Source organism: Tachysurus vachellii, chromosome 1, assembly GCF_030014155.1.
Source record: "Tachysurus vachellii isolate PV-2020 chromosome 1, HZAU_Pvac_v1, whole genome shotgun sequence".
NCBI classification, from domain to species: domain Eukaryota; kingdom Metazoa; phylum Chordata; class Actinopteri; order Siluriformes; family Bagridae; genus Tachysurus; species Tachysurus vachellii.
This window is the reverse complement of record NC_083460.1, coordinates 26,544,867-26,562,591: the sequence shown is the minus strand read 5'-3', so window position 1 is coordinate 26,562,591 and position 17,725 is coordinate 26,544,867. Positions and strand designations below refer to the sequence as shown.

The window sequence follows — 17,725 nt, the reverse complement described above, 5'->3', positions numbered from 1 at the left end:
TACAAACATTATGAGCTAGCTATCTAGCACTAAAATATAGATAGGATGGAAGAACAAGAGGAAGAGGAAGAACAAGCTTGCTGAAATGAGGCTTGCAGACTGAGCCTGGCGCAAGAAGAAATCCCCATGGAGAGCATATGTGCTGCCATTACACTGTAAAAAATAACGCGTGGCACTCTTGGCCAACGAGCCTCACACGGCAATCTCCTAAACAGGGGCCAAGCTTAGACAACGCACACAGGCAGTGTCATCTCTGTACAACTTTGTATTTCTGATCTTGTTTCTCCAAACACTTAAGGTTTCCTCTTAATGTATTTATCATGCAGCTGTGAGAACTAGATATAACGTGAGGGTTCCCTCAGTATCATGTGCTTAAAAATATATACACTCATGTATCATGTTATTAGAAAGATCTGCAAACCTGTTCATCTAAGCAAACAATCCAAAGGTTGCAGCACTGTGCATACAGTATTGTAATTGTTCTTGTTAAAAAAAACCATCAGAATGGGGGACATTAACCATGGCCAGATGGGATCTTTTAAGTATTTTAGATTGCACCTAATATTTTCATACACAACGGTCATTAGAGTGTGCACAGAGTGATGTGAATAACATCCAGTGAGCAGAAGTTTTACAAGCAAAACCACCTAGAAGACAGCTGCTTTATGTTTTTTTAAGTGCAGGCATTCCTTGTCTGTTAATATCAGAGCTATCAAAAATGATAAGGACGTCTAATATTGCAGCAAGAATGAAAATATTATATCAGTGATATCATTCCCATTAAGATTTCATTACAGATCATTATTAATGGCATTGCTGCACATTAAAGTCAGCTTTTCTAAACCATAAGTAAAATAATTCCAAAAATGTATATCACAGTGCTGTTGGGTTCTCAATAACAACTGATCTAAAGTTAATTCATTTCCTCAAACAGACAACAATACTACTGTCTGCAAAGTAAATCACAGTATTCTTTTAATATATTCATTGTAACGTGATACTTTCTATAGTAGACACTTACACAAGGACTTGAATGGCAGATGCGCTCCATAAACCATTTTTAAGTGTGTATAATGGCTGTGCTTATGGGTTCAGCAATTAGCAAAAGACAAAATGACTCCCATTCTCCTGTCCCTGGAACAACTAATATCTGTGTTAATTTATTTGTCTTGAAAACAAAGCTTTGTAAAATAAGAGAAAAATCCATTCTTCTGTTTCAAATGCAAGACACACATTATTAGGCAATATATACTAAGCAGGTTATGGCTCTGTCCTGGTAGTCATTATATTTGAACTCACAACCTTCAGGTCATTAGCACACTGAGCTTTAAATGGATGCCATGCAGTGAACAGATTCATGTCTGTGGCCTTGATCTTCTCTCTGGGTTTTCTGTTGAAGCACAAGAACAAATTCTGACTTCTGCTGTTTGATTGATTGAGGCATGTTTTGAAAATGCTTTATAGGGGTTGATCACTTCAACCAGATGCCATATAGATCAGAGATCAAATAATAAAATGAAATTCAGAACAGAACTATCATAACCTTAGTGCAGATTGACACTTATTATAAATCTATGATATAAAACTATACAATTTAAATATACTCCACAGTACTCATATACTGCCCTGAATCCATGGCATGGTTTTAATACTAAGCTGCTATAAGCTTATCATGAATCATTTCCTATTGACTGAAAAGCAAGCTGTAGACGAGTTGCCATTGGTTATTTGTGCTCTTGGGCTGTTGATTGATAATCATTCCTGTGGAAGTGGAAGGTACTCTCTGCTTGGTGACACATAGGTTGCTATTGATTTAGCATCATAATTACTGCACAGCCATTCTTAATTTATTAGCCAGGCTGATATGAATATTTGATGTTCCCATGGGGAGATTCGGCCCCTTCTGGAGGTGGAAGGAAGGGAAGGCAGCTGTGCAATAGTTACACAGCACTATGTTGTACAAAATACCAACAGGAAACACAACACATGTTGATAGTGTTTAAAACTACTGTTGAATTATCACTCAGTAAATTTCTTTTTTTTTTTAAAAAAAAAATGACACATTATGCACGGACATGATGCATTTTTCTTTATTGACTAGTTGGAAAACATAAACTCAAGACAAACATTTCTGTCAATTGGTCCCTCAGGGCTTAAGAGATAGAGGTAAACAAAATTGTTCTGAAAAAAATGTATTTATTCTTCCTCACAAATTTTCCTCCTTAAACTGAGCCATTTAAATATCAAGCAATTGTACAGAAATATGTTTTTTCCGTGGAAATACAGCAAGCAAAAAAGGTCTCCATTGGAAATATATATGCAAAGTAAAAATATTTTTGCAGTGGACATTCTTGCAATGGACACTCTTAGCAAAATCTCTTCCGTATTAATCAAAGCATACTCCTAAAATAAATAGACTCCATAAAATATTTCTAAACAAATATCATTCTGATTTGTTTATTTTATGCTTCAAAGAAATAACCATCCATTAGGTATTATCTAATCTGGTGCTGAATTTCAGATCTGAGGAAAACGGTTATCTTTACTAAAACTGATTCATCTCATGCAAAACTATGCACAGTAATGCTTCGATGCATTAGACAGGCTACTTGTTAGCACACAAAATATCACCCAAGCTTCTGGCATTAAAGTCTATACCCAAGTAAAGACTAGTCTATAACCTGATAACAGAAATTATTGTGCTTTTTTACATTTCAGAATTGCCCTTTGTACTAACGTTCTTGGTAAGTCTAACTGAAATGATGCTGATGTCATCTTGAACAGAGCAAACAGCAAGCATCTAGTCATGAGTTATACACTATAATGTAGAGAGATACAGATGATGGCAAAGGCATCATATTCATGATAGATGATATTTTAAGCACAGTTTATTGAAGCTTTATCTGTCATATTAGCAATCCTGAGCAAGATTAAGCATGCCATGCCATTTTTATGTACATATTTGTTGCCTATTTTAAACATTGTCTCTCAGCTAAAATAAAAGCTAATGGTATTTTCCCCCTCCTCTCAATCTTAGGTGGCATTATGAAAAGGAGGGAGAAAAAAGCAGAGCTGAATCCTGCTCTTAAAGGTTCTAATACATCATTTAGGTTCTGTAGTCTGAGAAAGTCTGCTCTGCCACAGAATCCACAAATGGCTTTTACCACTGCTGCTAATCGCATCCACTCTTCGCATGAATCCTTTAATTGGAATTTCTGACTTTAATCCCCTTGATTGGATAATTGATTTTGACCAGAACTGTAGCATTTTTAGCAAGATCCACTTGCATGGGTTTATTTGTCAATAGGATTTACCACAAACTACCCTTTTGTAATTTCTCTTTCACGGCCGAATGAGAGTTTAGCCTTTGGAAATGCTTCCCTCTCATTGTTTTCACATGAAAATGAAATGTTAATGAACACATAGTAGCTGGTCTGTGAAGAGCATGCAGGAAGAAGCATGCCTCCCTCATCAAATCTAATAAAACACAAGTGACTCAAGAGACATACTGGAGCACAGACCTCATTTAAACCCTCTGCTTATCACAAAGTTTCTTTTTTTTCTTTTATTTTTCAATTAAAATGTGATAATTAGCTCACCTGACCTAACCTAAAGTTTAAAAACTAATACTCAAAATCTATTATCTTTCTTCAGACACTTAGAAAAACATATACATTAACATTAACTATTAAAGCAATAATAAATAGTATGGTTAAGAACAAAAGCTCATAACAATACATGATTTGCACCAAAGGCAGTTTTTCTCCCATACCAGTAGTTCTAGTATGAACCCCACCATACTATGACAAGGACACTTAATGAAGAACACTGTGGTTGAAATTATGAAAAGTGCATACACCAATCATTTTAGTGCAACATACATAGCTCATTTTGTCATTATTCAAACATGATCAAAGCCGAGCAGTTAGAGTGGGCTAGACAGAGTTGGGGCTGAGGAACTGAACATATAACACATAAATCAAGAGCAGGTTATATCAGAGACAAAGGTTTTTATCATGAATAAGTGCTTTCTGTCTTCTGAATTAGGTGTGTATTTTCCAAAAATGAAAGGAGACTGAATTAAGGGACTATGCAGAAATCTCGCAAATAAAAACTAAAGGACATTAATCACAAGTCTAGTAGCACCCAATTTCACAGTGGATTACCTAGTGCAGAGAATATATTGGCTTTTGAACTCAACACATAACTAAATGGAGCCAGAATAAAGCAATAAACCATAAATACACCATTCAAAATTTCATGTCAGATGTGAGGTAAGGGTCTTGATCTCCACTTACTGAGCATTAGAAATGATTTACAAAGAAGTTCCCCTTAAAAACTGACCATGGATACACACTCTGAGGTCTGCTGCTGTGATCCCAACCCTAAAACGGCAACCAAACCTGGTCCCTGATCAGTGTCTAAGGGTAATTTCCTCTGAATATTTGATCACTGAAGCCTGGTTGAGATCAACATTGAGTTGGTTGGGATGAGTGGAGCCATGTGCTACACTGGGCTGTGGTCGGGTGAGGCATGTGTGGCTGTCAGCAAACACTCGGGTTGCTCCCTGGTCCTGCGTAAGTCAGAATACAGACGCTCTTCTAGGGTTACAGACAGTTTATCACTCAGTTCTGCCGTGATTGTCTGAGGACCATACCCAGTTTGGGCTAGTTGTGGGGGTGAATACCCTTCTGTGGGCTCAAGAGTCTGGACTGAGTGCCCGGACTCTTCTGCAACTTCTGGTTGACCCAGAGTACTATCAGTCACCGGAGGGAGTTCAGAGGGTGCAAGCTCTGCCTTTTCTTTTAACTCTCCAATGGTGTCAGTACTGGAAGGGTGCTTTATATGGTCCTCTTTTGGAGATGCAAGACTCTTATCAGCAGCTCCCAAGATCTGATTGACCTTAGGCATCTCTGCAAGGTTGGCAGTCCCGTCACTGTTTTCTTCATCTGGCCCGCTGACAATTCGTGGAAGTGTGCTGTGGTAGCTACTTTCTACAGGGTAGTTAACTGTCTCCCCACGACGAAGGGGGCTGCGATAACGATCAAAGGAGGAATGGAAACGCTGGCCAGGATCACTATACTGCTTGGATCGCTGCCACTGCTTGCGTAGATGCACACGAGACCGGTGCTTTGAGCGCACTGGTGACTCCTGCTGGTCAAACTGTGGATCATGGCGCAGAAACTCGTGGAAGAGTGCGTCCGTTTTTTCATCTATGCTATAGTCCCGGAAAGACAAGGCATGAGACTGAGAGTCAGACTGTGTAAACATCTGCCCATAGGGTGACCACACCAAAGCACCTTCTTCCAATTCCATCACTGTATCACTACCTCCACTAGCTCCACCAGGTTCTACTTCAAGTTCTTCATCAAATATATCTGTGTCAAAGCTGTCAAATACTGTTCCTCTATGTCCAGAGCTGGTGAAGAAATGTCTGCGTTCCATAGCTGATCCTGAGTCCTCCTTGCTACCACTGCTGCTCCGGAACAGCCGTATCTCATCGGGGGCACGAGAGGGGGCATCTATAGATGCATAGCCACTGTCCATTTGCAGAAGCTTCCGGGCACTTGATTCGTCACTCCCTTTCTCAGAGTCCACACTGTCCTGCTTCCTTCTTTTCTCCAGACCATCATTCCCAGGCATCTCTGCATCTCCTTCCATCCCATCCCCAATGTCCTGGGAAAGGTAACTTGGAAGCCCACTCTTCTCTGTCCGAAGCCTAAGCGAAGACACGCTGTCTGCATCACTATGCACTGATTCTTTGTCATTGTTACTGCTCTGGTCAGAGGAGATGTACTGCTCCAGAGAGGCTCGCAAGGTCCAGATGTCACGATAAAGGCTCTGGTGATCTGTGCTCTCCCGACGACAGCCCACACCAGCATCATCTTGGGGCTCAGCACTCAGGCCAATCATGCCAGGCCCCATTGCTCTGCTGCAGCTTGGCTCCACCATCACCTCGACCTCTAACCTGCAAAGAGCAATGCATAAAACCTGTCAGATATAATCACACACTTGGCACAGTCAGTGGGATGGGAGCTTGCACAATTACAGGTGATACACAGTAGGTGGTCTGTAAATATTGTCCCTCAGACAGCCAAACAGGAAATTCAAGCAGATGTTACTGCCAAAGCACAGATGGTGTACTGTTGAATGGCACACACAGTGAAAGAAATAGAGAACGGCCAGCGTTCTCAGTAAGTGTAAATGTAAAAGCAGTGATGCAACCTATGAAATCATCATGGACTAAGCAATGGTACACATTCCTGATATCTATGGATATCTGAGAATACTGGAGGCACTTTCCAAACAGCTCTAATCTTCAAAAGTGCCCCAAGACTATTTGGCATATCTTCTAAACATTACAATTGCCGACAAGGTCAGAGTGCCCTTCTGAGAATCACTTCCATTGCTCCAGCATGGGATGGCTTGTTTTTGCGTGCAGGAGAGGTGGATGATTGCTGCAGCACACAGATGGGGAGGGAATTAAAGATACCTGCCGAGGGACGGTGGGGGTGTGGATGGGGGGGAAAGGAGACGTGGTGGGCAATAGGTCACATCCTTGGTGCGGGCGATGTACTGGATGAGGTCGATATGGTGGGCACCGTTCTCCTCTTGGTCCATGCTTTCACTGGCTGCTCGCTGCCTCTGGAATGGCCTCCGTTTGGGGGAGCCTGCTAGACAGAGTGCATATTATCAGTACATGCAATGTGTCCTTTTACGGGACTCACAGTTAATCTGTCTAATCTGTTTTTTTTTTTTGTCCATAACCTTTCTATTTGTATCACATGTCCATTGAATTGCCAACTCCATGTAGTTCATTAACAGATGAACAAAAAAATGAATTCTATTTATTTGACTGTATGAATTTTAATTCACAGTGAGAAATTCTCTCTCTCTCTTTCTGTCTTTCTCAGTTTGGCTAAGAGCAAGACTACTGGAAGGAAGTCATCCGGCCATCTGCCGATATTTAACCAAAGCCACTCCCCACACACACGTACGCACACACACGCACACACACTCAGACAGAATAGATTTATACACATGTGGACAAAATTGTTGGTACCCTTTGGTCAATGCAAGAAAAACTCACAATGGTCACAGAAAAAACTTTAATCTGACAAAAGTAATAATAAATAAAAATTCTATGAATGTTAACCAATGAAAGTCAGACATTGCTTTTCAACCATGCTTCAACAGAATTATTTAAAAAAATAATCTCATGGAACAGGCCTAGACAAAAATGATGGTACCCCTAACTTAATATTTTGTTGCACAACCTTTTGAGGCAATCACTGCAATCAGACGATTCCTGTAACTGTCAATAAGACTTCTGCACCTCTCAGCAGGTATTTTGGCCCACTCCTCATGAGCAAACTGCTCCAGTTGTTTCCGGTTTGAAGGGTGTCTTTTCCAGACGGCATGTTTCAGCTCCTTCCAAAGATGCTCAATAGGATTGAGGTCAGGGCTCATAGAAGGCCACTTTAGAATAGTCCAATATTTTCCTCTTAGCCATTCTTGGGTGTTTTTAGCTGTGTGTTTTGGGTCATTGTCCTGTTGCAAGACCCATGACCTGTGACTGAGACCAAGCTTTCTGACACTGGCCAGCACATTTCTCTCTAGAATCCCTTGATAGTCTTCAGATTACATTGTACCCTGCACAGGTTCAAGACACCCTTTGCCAGATGCAGCAAAGCAGCCCCAGAACATAACAGAGCCTCCTCCATGTTTCCCAGTAGGGACAGTGTTATTTTCTTGATATGCTTCATTTTTCCATCTGTGAACATAGAGCTGATGTGCCTTGGCAAAAGGTTCCATTTTTGTCTCATCTGTCCATAGGACATTCTCCCAGAAGCTTTGTGGCTTGTCAACATGTAGTTTGGCATATTCCAGTCTAGCGTTTTTATGATTTGTTTTCAACAATGGTGTCCTCCCATGTAGTCCACTTTGGCTCAAACAAACAACGACGGATGGTGTGATCTGACACCGATGTTCCTTGAGCATGAAGTTCACCTTGGATCTCTTTAGAAGTCTCTCGGCTCTTTTGTTACCATTCGGATTATCCGTCTCTTTGATTTATCATCAATTTTCCTCCTGCGGCCACGTCCAGGGAGGTTGGCTAAAGTCCCATGGATCTTAAATTTCTGAATAATATGTGCAACTGTAGTCACAGGAACATCTAGCTGCTTGCTTGGAGATGGTCTTATAGCCTTTACCTTTATCATGCTTGTCTATAATTTTCTTTCTAATCTCCTGCGACAACTCTTTCCTTCGCTTCCTCTGGTCCATGTTTAGTGTGGTACACACCATGTCACCAGACAACACAGTGACTACCTGGAGCCCTATATATAGGCCCACTGACTGATTACAAGATTGTAGACACCTGTGATGCTAATTAGTGGACACACCTTGAATTAACATGTCCCTTTGGTCACATTATTTTCAGTCTTTTATAGGGGTACCATCATTTTTGTCTAGGCCTGTTCCATGAGATTATTTTTTTAAATAATTCCGTTGAAGCATGGTTGAAAAGCAATGTCTGACTTTCATTGGTCAACATTCATAGAATTTTTATTTATTATTACTTTTGTCAGATTAAAGTATTTACTGTAACCATTGTGAGTTTTTCTTTCATTGACCGAAGGATACCAACAATTTTGTCCACGTGTGTAATAATAATATATCAAATAATAATAAAATTATTCTACTAAATGCCATCCCCTTTCTTCCCTGTGTTCCAGGGCCTGAACAATCCCTCTCTTAAGTCTAATGAATATTCCAAATACAGCCTAGGTTACAGAGCAGCAGCTCTGCAGCTTGAGCTTTGCCTAACTCACCTCTGGTCTCCAGGCTGGAGGCTCTCTGGCTGCTGTCGAACTTCCATCTCTTGATCTTAAGGTAAGGACTGGCTCCTTCCAGACTGGCATGCCGCCGCAGCTTGGTAAAGAAATGCATTACGGGACCCTGAGGGACACAGCTTGAGGAGGAGTCACCCGAGGCTGAAGAGAGTGCTGGTTCTCGCCCACTGCTTGGACTGCCCCCATTTCTCAAGCTTGTACCTCTCATTTCCGTCTGAGTGAAAAAAATACCATTATTGCAAAAAATATTTTTTTATTTTACGAATTATGAAAATGTAGTTGTTAATTCTTGGTAACCTATTTTGAATTTTTGTGACCAATTTTATCTCAGGGTTCTCAGTCATTCCCAGATTTTGGTATGTATGACCTAAAATACCAGACTTCTTATTCTGCTCCAGTTGGTGGGTGTGAATACTGTAGTTGTGTGTCTATTGTTTGTGTCTATTACCAAGCTGGGTCTTGTAGGCTCTGGGCTGGGAGATGGTGGGCTCTCACAGAAGCTGGTATCCACAGTGGAGTTGAGGGCATCACCTGGCAGAGCTGAACTGGGACTTAGGCTACGAAGAGCTGTCTGTGGCAGTGGGCGCATTGGAGGCTGAGTATAACAGACATCACAGAATTGCCTTTTACACCAAGCTAAAGCTCACCAAATGTTCCACTTTAATTGTGCAGCTAAGGCATCTGTTTACTTTTGTATGAGTTTTTTTTTACCAACTTGCATGAGCGGTTTTTGATCTGGATGCTTATATACTAACACTAGCACTTATATATACTCTAAGAGCTTTAGTATCTAATGCAAAGAATACTCCAGTGTATCCAGTGTACATCTCCCCTTGGAAGGCTAATATCAGTTGTTGGAGCATTTGTTGGTTTTAATGTGCACATGAATGCTATCATGCTATCATCAGCATTAGACTGATATGGCTGTTCTTAGGCATGACACAAAGTGATGATAAAATCATTGTAATACATTCTCACAGCTTATTACTTTTATAAAATGGTGACAAAAACAATGTGATAAAATCCTGTGCGATTAAATCTATTTTTCAATAAAAAAACACTGCTATTTCAAGGCACCAAGCCTGGGGCTATCTGAAGTAATACACAACCAACAATAACCCATGTTCAAGATCTATCCACATGAAACTCACCATATAGAGTTTCATATATAACACATGTACTGATGGAATTTAGTAGCCACCTTTAGACTTCCAGAAATGACGATTGAGCCAACAGCTTATATTTCATTCTCAAGTAAAGGTAAATTTAATTATAGAAAATGTGATCCACATGTGAAGGATATAGTTTGATGTACACTCAGCATGCCTTTGACACCTAAAGTAATACTATAATCAGAGCCTGAAACGTGAGTACTCTTCTCCCTGTTGAACAGTACTTCACACAGACAGCTAAGCACCAACCACCAATCTGAAGCTTTTAATTCACCCACTAGCATCGCCAACGCTGTGGCATACGTCATATTGAATCCTGCAATGTGTCACCTGGAAGATGGAGAGGCTGGATTTAGTGACAGGCCGTGTTGTCATGGCAATGTTGTTCTCCGATGACTCACACTCGTGGATGGTGACGATCTTGAGGGCGGCCGGTGGGAGATGGAGGTGTGTGAGCCTGGCGTTCTTTAGGTGATGGAAGTCGCCCTCAGTTAGTGTGTATCTGAAGACAGAAAGGCCAAGGAGGCTGAATAATGTCTGTCTGAATAAAATTACTGTGCCATATAAGGAGAAAATAAATGCTTAAATGAATATTAGAGAGAACTGAGAATTATATTGTGTGGGTGTGGGGTTGCATATAGTTGGTGATTCATATATTACACATATGCTAGCGTTAGACACACAGCCAGCTCTTACAAGCAGATGATTTTTTTTTTATATATCAGTGAATTATTATCCTATCAGACTAAATTATATTCTTCATTCTTATATACTTTATTGACTATGCTACTGTATATAAACTATATATATATATATATATATATATATATATATATATATATATATATATATATATATATATATATATATATGATATTTGGTTGAGTGTGTTTGTGTGTGTGAGTGTGTGTGTTTGTGTTTATAACAGAGTAACAGAGATGGCTGTGAGTAGGTTCCTGACCTTCGCCCTTTCTCCTGTGCCTTCTTGCTATGGTCGAAGAGGGCTGCCTCGTTGAAGGACACACGCCGACCTGTGCTTCCCGTGGACAGGAAGCGCTCAGTCTCCATATCGTGGGAGCTGGCTGCCGACAAACACTCTGACTCATCCACGCGGATCGTGATTTCTGCATGGGGAGAACAAATATACCCCCTGCTTCATTTATGCATGAAACTCTGTATGATACAGAATGTAAAAATGTGCTTGACGATTGCTATGAATCCTAGCCCAAGGGGAAGATCAATATGATATTAGAAAATGCATGTTGTATAACAGCAACATTGTGATGATGAATGCATGCTTTTTCTTCTCTCATTTTGGTTTAGGGGCATTTATTGATATTTGATAAACTCCTATACGAAGCTAACGATATGAGATCTAATTTCATGCAGGCACAAACATAATGATAATTTGGTTGGGCATGAAGCAATTTATTTCCCATAATGGTATTTATCTGAGATCAGGAAAATCCTAAATCGGTCCTGTGCCATTTGTTACAAACTGACTCAGTAGCTATACACAATGTATGTCGTCTCTCTTTAATAAATAGGAGCATTCCAACCCAACTAAATTCAACAGAAAGATTTTACATTTAAACTACTTTCTCTCAGGTTATTGCATATGCCAGTAGTCACAAATATAGTGCTACAATATTATGCCATTTTTTTGTTTATGAAAACCAAAACAGTTTTTTTTTTTTTTTAATGTATAATAGACCATAGGCATTTTACCATGCACCAACTGCGTTTCCTCGATATAGGAGGTGCTCGGCTTCTCTGGATCATCGCTACGCTTGAAGCAGGGAATGAACCTAAATATAAAAAAGAGCCAGATTTAGTGCTTCATAGTTTTATCGTCACTCTCATCACATGTCTACATGACAAGCCAAATGAACTCAGTCTTATGCACTCAGCCCACTGTGCTATCTACAGAACAATTTGCTGATTAAAGGAGACAGTTTGTCTGTCCATATGGGACTGTGTAACAGTGAGAATAAACTGGGGGTGCTTTTGCAGCCTGCCATAGTGACTCCTCACTGTGTGTATATGTGTGTGTATGTGTGTGTGTCTAAGTGAAAGAAAGAAAGAAAGAAAGAAAGAAAGAAAGAAAGAGAGAGAGAGAGAGCAAGAGAGAGAGAGAAAGAAAGAGAGAGAGAGAGAGAGCGTACTTGACGTGCCAGGAGAGATTAATCATGGCTGATAGCTGCTATTAGATCTCATTAGTATCATCGTTTGTGGGAGACTGCAGTGCAAGCACAGTTATTACCTCAAAGATATCATACACTGACACACACATAAAGAATAACAAGAATAAAGAGAAAATGTTTAGTAATAATAGTATAATATAACGAACCTTGACATACCACATGATAAACTGTGAGGTACCACACATGAAAGTGTAGTAACATAGGTGTAACTCTGTGGTAACACATGCCATAGCTAAACATTCTAGAATCTTTTCATGATAAGCTAGTGCTTTACAGACTGAAAAGGAGAGAAAACTTCATTCTGTCACTCAGATAGCCTTCCACTTCACCATTGTGCTCTTTCACTTAATGACATTGTTCCAGCCTTCTTTGCAACTATTGTTTTGCACAGCCATTCGTTTCCACTCCTCGCTTCTCAAGGATGTCATATGCATGTATTTAGTCTAGCCATCAGGTGGACAGTGTCCATGCATTTTGTGGTCAATGGATATTATCTACAAAGAATACTGTTAGTGGATTTGAAATAAGAACTACAAGCCAATCTCAGTCTTCTTCTCTGAATTCAATTATGGATTGCTTGATCCATGTTTTAGGTATCAGTGTCCACTGAGCTTACAAATGTTACATGCAAATCCTGCACATGTGTATTTCAACTCTAGGGAATCAGTGAGTCAGTAAGTCTGTAGATCAGTCAACCAGCCAGTTGATAAAATCAGTGTATTTTTCAGTTGTTCAGTCATTCAGTGAGTCAGTAAGCCAGGTAGTGAGTCAGTAAGCCATGTAAAGAGTCAGTAAGCCAGTCAGTGAGTGACTAAGTGTATGAGAAACTGAGTGTTAGTCAGTCATAGTCAGTGAGTCTGTAAACCATTGTGTGTGAGTGAGTTAATCACCATTGAGGCAGTCAGTCACTCTGTCTCTGAGTCAGTTTTCAGTGTTAGGCAGCTTGTTTTATTGTGAATGAATTCAAACTAAAATAGAAGTTTATAACTTGCTGAGAGTTTCTGTTGTGAAGGTCAGTTATCCTACTATTTACCATTCAGTGACATTTTTACATTTACAGATATGTGAGGCTTTTGTCTCACCGAGCAAAGCTCCGCTCTCCCTCCCGACAGCGGCGACAAACAATCAACAGGACAGACAGGAGAACAATCGTCGCAGAGAGGAAGATGGACAAAAGAACAAGGTGGAGGACATAGCCATCCTCTACCCCACGCTCCAGAGGGAGCTCCTGAGTGAACACAACAGAGAAAAATTGCTTTACCAGACATGAAATTTCTTTAAACTCCCACATGCAGATATTTTGATGTACTGTACATGTTAAAGCACAGGAAATGGACTCAAAATGGACATCTGGTAAATTGCAAACTTCAAAAATAGATTTTGTTTGATCTTGAAACTTTCATTTCCATTGAAAACAAAGAGACACAGAAGTCACAGAGAGTTTGGATGAAAGCACTACAGTACTGCACCATGGCATGCTCTCATCTCTCCACATGTGAGTGGGTGAAGAGGGTGAGGAGGACACAGGTGCATGTCGAGTGTAGTGTTCACTGCTTGTGAAGATTCACTGGTGCAGACTTAAGCACAATAGACACAAGGCTCTTTTATGAAAGGGATCAAAGAAAAGAAGCTAAAATCTGCACCCATGTAACCAAAATAGATATCAGTCAATAAAAGGTACTAGAACTGGTAAATAAATAATTATTTGAAATGAACATAAAGTTTCACCTTACAATTCCCACCTACTCCTTTTTTCATTTCATAGCACAATCTGTCCTTGATAACTTAGCAACTGTATGTGTTATATAGTTATCAGGTAACAAGGGCTATCAGATTCAGTATTTATACCTGAGGTGCTCAACTCCATCATAGTTTAATGCATTGCCTTACATAATACACCTATTAAACCTGGTCTTATGTATCACTCAGCAGAAAAATATAAACCAAACTCCACTGGACTTTCCTTTGGAAAGGAGAAATTATAATTTGAAACCATTAATAAACCATAGATATATTTCTTTTTGTTTTAAATGTTGTCCGGCTTGCGTTTCTGTAAAAATCATGTTTGGTAAAGAAAACTTGTGTATTAAAAAGCACAATTGTCTAAAATGAAAAGCTAAGATTTGTAAAATAAATGAAACTTTCTCACATGGTGGATGTCAAACATTGATCAAGACGTTGGATAGCTATGACCTGTAGAAAAATTACATAAGCCTTATCAATTAAACTTTCAATCAAGAACCATCTGTCAAAATGTTTCGGTAAATAGAAATAAAGTAACCATCAGAATTATCGCTGTACTTGAACAGTAGGCATTAAATCTTCTGTACTGTAGCTAAACAAATTACTGCTTAAACATAGCTACTGATTTCCTTATTAATAAAATAAGGCAGACGATGCCGGTAATTGAAGATACTGCCTGCGATTGATGTACATTACATTATCTATCTAAGCCAAGTTGAATCTGAATGAATGCTGTCTTGCAGGGCTAATCAGTTTACATCAGGCCATGAATTCAATTAACAAAGGACACAGAACAGGATATTTTCTATTTGCATGTCTGAAGTTAGTTCTAGAGAGAGAACTGAAGGAATAAGGGAAAACAGTCCAGGACAGAGGACAGAAACAGAAATTAGCCCAATGACACATCAGTACGAGAGAGAGGAAGCGGGGCATGTACTTACTGTGGGGTTCTCTGTTAGGTTTTTCCAGATGGCAGACTCATTGCTCATGGTCCAGGTCAGCAGGTGCGTCCTCCTGAGATAGACAGGCAGCCACCTTAAAACTAGAGTTCACATAATCTACCTTTGAAACTTAAAATCCGAATACATAAATATGTGCATCCAGTGTTCTCTTCAAAACGACACCTCTGAAATAGACACAGAACGTCTGAATGCTTAAGCCAGAAGGATATTTTTCTGATTTGACAGGCAAAATGAATAACATGCAAATCTCCTTGTCCTGATTGGCTACCTGTTGGTTTTCTACATTATTTGTTGTTTCTCCCAAAATCCTGAAACACCACAGGAACTGGAGATTTGTCTTTGAGCCGATATGTTGTTTTATTTTTTTACAGGTACCTTTATGCAAGCATAACTTTGTCAAATATTACCAAAAGTGCTCTAACTTCAAAAAATTAACAAACAAAACAAAAACAAAAGAACTGTTGATCCCTTTAAGGCTAGCTAAAACACTATGGGGCCATTTTGTTTCCAATTATATTACACATAGTAGTAATGCATCATGCTTGATTTTATTTGTCACTTTACTCAATACATGATTCTAACAGAATAAAAGACTTAAGATCTCAACATATATCGGTGGCCAAAGCAAAGCTTTAAACTAAAGAATTTAGCCTGAAATCTCCCATGTATGATCATATATATACATACGCCCTGTAAAATCCCCACTCTACCATTCTCCATATTACAAGGCATATTATGATCCAAGCCTTTCCTGCAGCTGAGGCCCTGCAGCATGTGTTCTCTATCAGATTATGTTATTAATGCTGCAGCTTCTGCCCAAAACACATAAACCTCTCGCTCTCTTGCTCCCTCCTTTTATCTCTGTATTTGCCAAATATATACACGCAGATAGAAGCACAAGCACACATATAAACTCACCTTCCAAGCACTTCCTTTCTCTCATATAGCAGAGAAAAGGCAACATGCAGAACGATGTGTGTGTAGTCCCTATTCCTTCAGTGCTGAGATGCTGTCTGAACTCAGTGTGTGTGTGTGTGTGTGTGTGTGTGTGTGTGTGTGTGTGTGTGTGTGTGTGTGTGAATGTGCAAGTAAGCAGCGTTCAGCGTGTGTCTCGCTGTAAAAAAGCTCTCAGTTCCTGCTGCATACTTAGCCAGTCCCTGCCCACCCACAGCCTCATAACAGCTCAACAGCTCTCTCTCTCTGCCTCTCTCTCTCTGTCTCTCCCCTCTCTCTGTCTCTCTCTCTCTCTCTCTCTCTCTGTCTCTCTCTCTTTTACACACATACACATGAAATGACTGAAGCTTTATTGCCTCAGTGATGTCTGATTTTCCACATCTAATCAAACAATATTATATAACGCCTAATTATAAAAAATTAAAAAAAATATTTGCTACACATTTTCCAACAGTAAACAAAATAATAGCTGTTAATAAATTCAACTTTTTTTTTCAATTTGTGTTTAGGACAGAAATTATTTATTGAAGGACATCTTGTCTTGTATGAGTTAAATGGGCTAATCACATGAAAGTTCACATTTTCTGTGATATAAGAAAATAAAACCAAAGCAATTATGCCACATAAAAAGCACCTTATCTGTCAGACGCTAAAAATGTAACCTATTTTACACACCTATCTTTTAACAGTTTGATTGTAATAAAGTAGATGTATAAGGATTAAGAAAACATGCATAAAAATCCCTAAAATATGCAGTGCATTGCAGTGCACAGGGACTCCAATACCAAACTCAGACATAATGTTCAGGCAAATCCCTGTACATGATAGCTACATAATATGGAAATCACACAGGTTTGTTGAGCTAAAGTGACATTAATTTAAAGGTTAATTACACCCCGTTCAGCACCAAAAATCTCCAGATGTCTTGCCTTTTTGACATGCATGTGATCACGTATAAATTGAATAATTCTGATTATAGGAAAACTCCCATTAGACCCATAACATACTATACATAGATCACATAACAATTTCATTCAAATGCATATTCATTCAAATCACAGCAGTCCACAATGCGCTACCTTTAAAAGGATCATCTTCAGTGCAAGCTTACCTAATTGTAATTTGCGGGATCCATGTACTAATGTTCCAGCCAAATCGAGCGAGCGTCTCGCAGAGCCTTGATTTCACTGTAAAGGCGTTAAGTGGATTTATGAATGAAATATCCCGGCTGTAGCCACGCCCACTGTGGAGAGCACCGTGTGACGTAGAAGGAGAGACGAACAGGATTGAGCTCCTTCAAGAATGCATAATAAGATATGTAAAAATCTCAGTGAGATACACTCCGAGCCCAATCCACTAAAGCTCAGGAATTATATCTAACATCACATATTTGCTATTTTAGAAGAAGTCCCACTTAATTAATTCCCACCCTAATTATCACTCAAAGATGACGTCGTTAATGATGCATTAGTAATTAGTGCTGTGCATCTGATTGATAGTCCAAGTAAAAAGGTACACTGGCACAACTATGATCTATGGCTGTTTAATGAAAGATACAGACGAATGATGAATGTAAATTGCAGTAACCTTTTTAATATTTTACTACCTTTCTGTCAGTCCTAATTGATTGGGAGTCTTTGACATGGACCAGGCGCCACCTTCTGGTAACAAACGGACGCACTGTTCTACAATACAACTGTGTGACTTGTTTACAGTCTCTATAACGGCACCTGTCACCCACTGTATTTCCTCTAATGGTTGTCTTGCCTACACAGCTAGAAATGGTCCCACCACCATCACCCCTACATGAATGCAACAGTTAAACCACACATAAG

General features: G+C 39.5%; 1 protein-coding gene across 2 annotated transcripts; it reads right to left on the bottom strand.

Moving 5' to 3' along the window:
• Positions 1 to 2,106: 2,106 nt before the first annotated feature.
• On the bottom strand, positions 2,107 to 17,055 carry cbarpb (CACN subunit beta associated regulatory protein b). Of its 2 annotated transcripts, none has more exons than XM_060880344.1 (10): positions 17,002 to 17,055; positions 14,916 to 14,988; positions 13,314 to 13,459; positions 11,756 to 11,835; positions 10,989 to 11,151; positions 10,358 to 10,529; positions 9,304 to 9,450; positions 8,835 to 9,069; positions 6,494 to 6,671; positions 2,107 to 5,968 (listed from the first exon to the last, which is right to left on the bottom strand). In XM_060880344.1, exons 2-10 carry the CDS (start codon positions 14,961 to 14,963, stop codon positions 4,507 to 4,509), a joined length of 2,631 nt encoding a protein of 876 aa, XP_060736327.1. In that variant the 5' UTR covers positions 14,964 to 14,988; positions 17,002 to 17,055; the 3' UTR covers positions 2,107 to 4,506. The 2 variants fall into 2 exon arrangements, with proteins under 2 accessions (XP_060736327.1, XP_060736318.1); XM_060880335.1 differs by lacking the exon at positions 17,002 to 17,055 and adding an exon at positions 15,855 to 16,015.
• Positions 17,056 to 17,725: the final 670 nt, after the last annotated feature.